General features: G+C 37.4%; 1 protein-coding gene across 1 annotated transcript in view; it reads left to right on the top strand.

The window, feature by feature from the left end:
- Positions 1–2,434, top strand: part of PPEF1 (protein phosphatase with EF-hand domain 1) — a 165,496-nt gene that overhangs the window by 131,691 nt on the left and 31,371 nt on the right. The window contains exon 7 of the mRNA XM_007958383.1: positions 388–525. Coding sequence (XP_007956574.1) covers positions 388–525 — 138 coding nt within the window. The remainder of the gene's footprint in view (positions 1–387; positions 526–2,434) is intronic.

Raw genomic sequence — 2,434 nt, 5'->3', positions numbered from 1 at the left:
GCCTTCTGGTTAGCAGTCAAGTGCCTTAGCCACTATGCTACCAGAGCTCCCTCCCTACTCCTAGAATCTTCCATTTCCTGTGGTGATGTCTCAGAACATGTTTAGTGCCTAAACCCATGGCCACTGGGGTCCCCTAGAACTCTAATAATACACTTTCCCTATAAAACAGTGTCTCTAGTTGAAAAATGTAAAAATAGAATTGACAGACCCACTTTACAGAGAGCAGTGGATCAATGAGATAAAGGAGGTGGCTGAGAAGGAACAGGTGACCATGTGTCTTTCATTGGGTTGAGGCATAATGATACAGACCATACCAATTGGTACTAAAGTTTCTGCATGTAACACACTAAGCATAGGGTTCGACTAATGCACGGGTTTGTTTTTCAGATTAAATCTGTGCTGATGCCACCAATTCCATCAGGTAGAGAGGTTACCATTGACTTTTGGAAAAATAGAGCATGTGGCAGAACAAGCAAGCCAGAAATGTCAATTGCTGACCAGTTACTACTGCGTGAGTGGCAACAGGTAGGTAATCAAAACTATATATAAACCAAGTGTTCACCAAAGTGGCAGCACAGACAGTGTAGATGATGATGTCCCTTGCAATATACAGATAATTAGTGATTTTACCTTTGTCTGCATTTCTATCTTTGTCTGCATTTCTAGAGAAACTAGTTTTCCCTACTCCTGTTGTTGTTGTTGTTATGTGCCGTTGAGTGGGATTCGACTCATAGCGACCCCTCCTTGGGTTTCTGAGGCAATATCACTATGGAAGTAGATTGCCCCATCTTCCTTCCGAGGAGTGGCTGGTGGGTTTGAACCGCCATCCTTCTGGTTAGCAGTCAAGTGCCTTAGCCACTGTGCTACCAGAGCTCCCTCCCTACTCCTAGAATCTTCCATTTCCTATTTGAATTCATCACTATATTTTAACAATTTTATTAAGATATGATTTACATACCATATAATCCACCTATTTGAAGTATATAATTCAATAGTTTTTAGTATATTCATAGAAATATGCAACTATCATCACAGTCTAATTTTAGAAGATTTTCATCACTCCCAAACAAACTTCATGTACATCATCAGCCATTCCCCATTCTCTTCCCCTCTTTAAGCCTTCCATAAGGACTTATGTGCCGTTGAGTTGTAAAGACATCTGCTGTACATCTCTGCAAATTTGCATACTCTGAACATGCTATATAAATGGACTCACACGATATATGGTCTACTATGTTTGGTTTCTTTCACTCAACACAGTATCTTTAAGGGTTCATCCATGTTGTAGCATGTATCAGTACTTCATTCCTTTTATTGCTGAATAATATTCCATTGTATGGATATACTACATTTTCTTTATGCATTTGATGAACATTTGAGCTGGTTGCACTTTTTGGCTATTATGAATAATGCTGCTGTCAACATTCATGTACAAATTTCTGTTTGGACATATGTTTTAATTTCTTTAGCTATATACCTAGGAGTGGAATTGCTGGGTAATAAGGTAAATATAAGTTTAAACATTTTGAAGAACTTCCATACTGTTTTCCCAAGTGATGGCACCATTTTGCATCCCTATCACCAATCTTTGAAACCAATTACTCTACAGTCTTGCCAGTACTTGTTATTGTCTGTCCTTTTCATGATAGCCATCCTAGAGGGTGTGAGGTTGAATCTCATTATGACTTAATAAAAATAATATATTTCCCTATTGACTAATGATGTTGAGCATATTTTAATGTGCTTATTGGATATCTTTCTGTCTTTTTTTGGTGAGGGAATGTCTATTTATATCCTTTGCCCATTTTGAAATTAACTTATCTGTCTTTTTTATTGCACGGTGAGAGTTCTTTATGTATTCTAGATATAGGCCCCTTGTCGGATATATGATTTGCATTCTCTCATATTCTTTGGATTGTCGTTTTCCTTTCTTTATAGTATTATTTGTGGTATAAAAATTCATAATTTTGATAATTAATTTTAATTTTTATCTATTCTTCCCCCTTGGTTGCTTGTGCTTTTGATGTCATATCTAAAAAGTCACCAAAAACCTAACCTGAAATCATGAAGATTTATTTTATGTTTTCTTCTAAGAGTTTTATACTTTTGTTATGTGCCATCGATTCGGACCTGACTCTAAGTGACCCCTCCCTGGATTTCCGAGGCAGTATCACTACGGAAGTAGATTGCCCCATCTTCCTTCCGAGTCGTGGCTGGTGGGTTTGAACCACCAGCCTCCTGTTTAGCAGTCAAGTGCCTTAGGCACTATGTGTTTTAGCTCTTCCATTTAGATTTCTGAGCCATTTGGGTCAATTTTTGTGTATGATGTGAGGTTCCAAATTCATTCTTTTGCTTGTGGAAATCCACTTGTCCCAGCACCATTTTTTTAAAATACATTTTATTGAAATATAATTTATGTACAGTGAAATACACA

Source organism: Orycteropus afer, unplaced genomic scaffold, assembly GCF_000298275.1.
Source record: "Orycteropus afer afer isolate SDZICR_OR568_19922 unplaced genomic scaffold, OryAfe1.0 scaffold00949, whole genome shotgun sequence".
Classification (NCBI taxonomy): domain Eukaryota; kingdom Metazoa; phylum Chordata; class Mammalia; order Tubulidentata; family Orycteropodidae; genus Orycteropus; species Orycteropus afer.
Note: the sequence above shows the minus strand (reverse complement) of the source record. Positions and strands in the feature narration are given on the sequence as shown.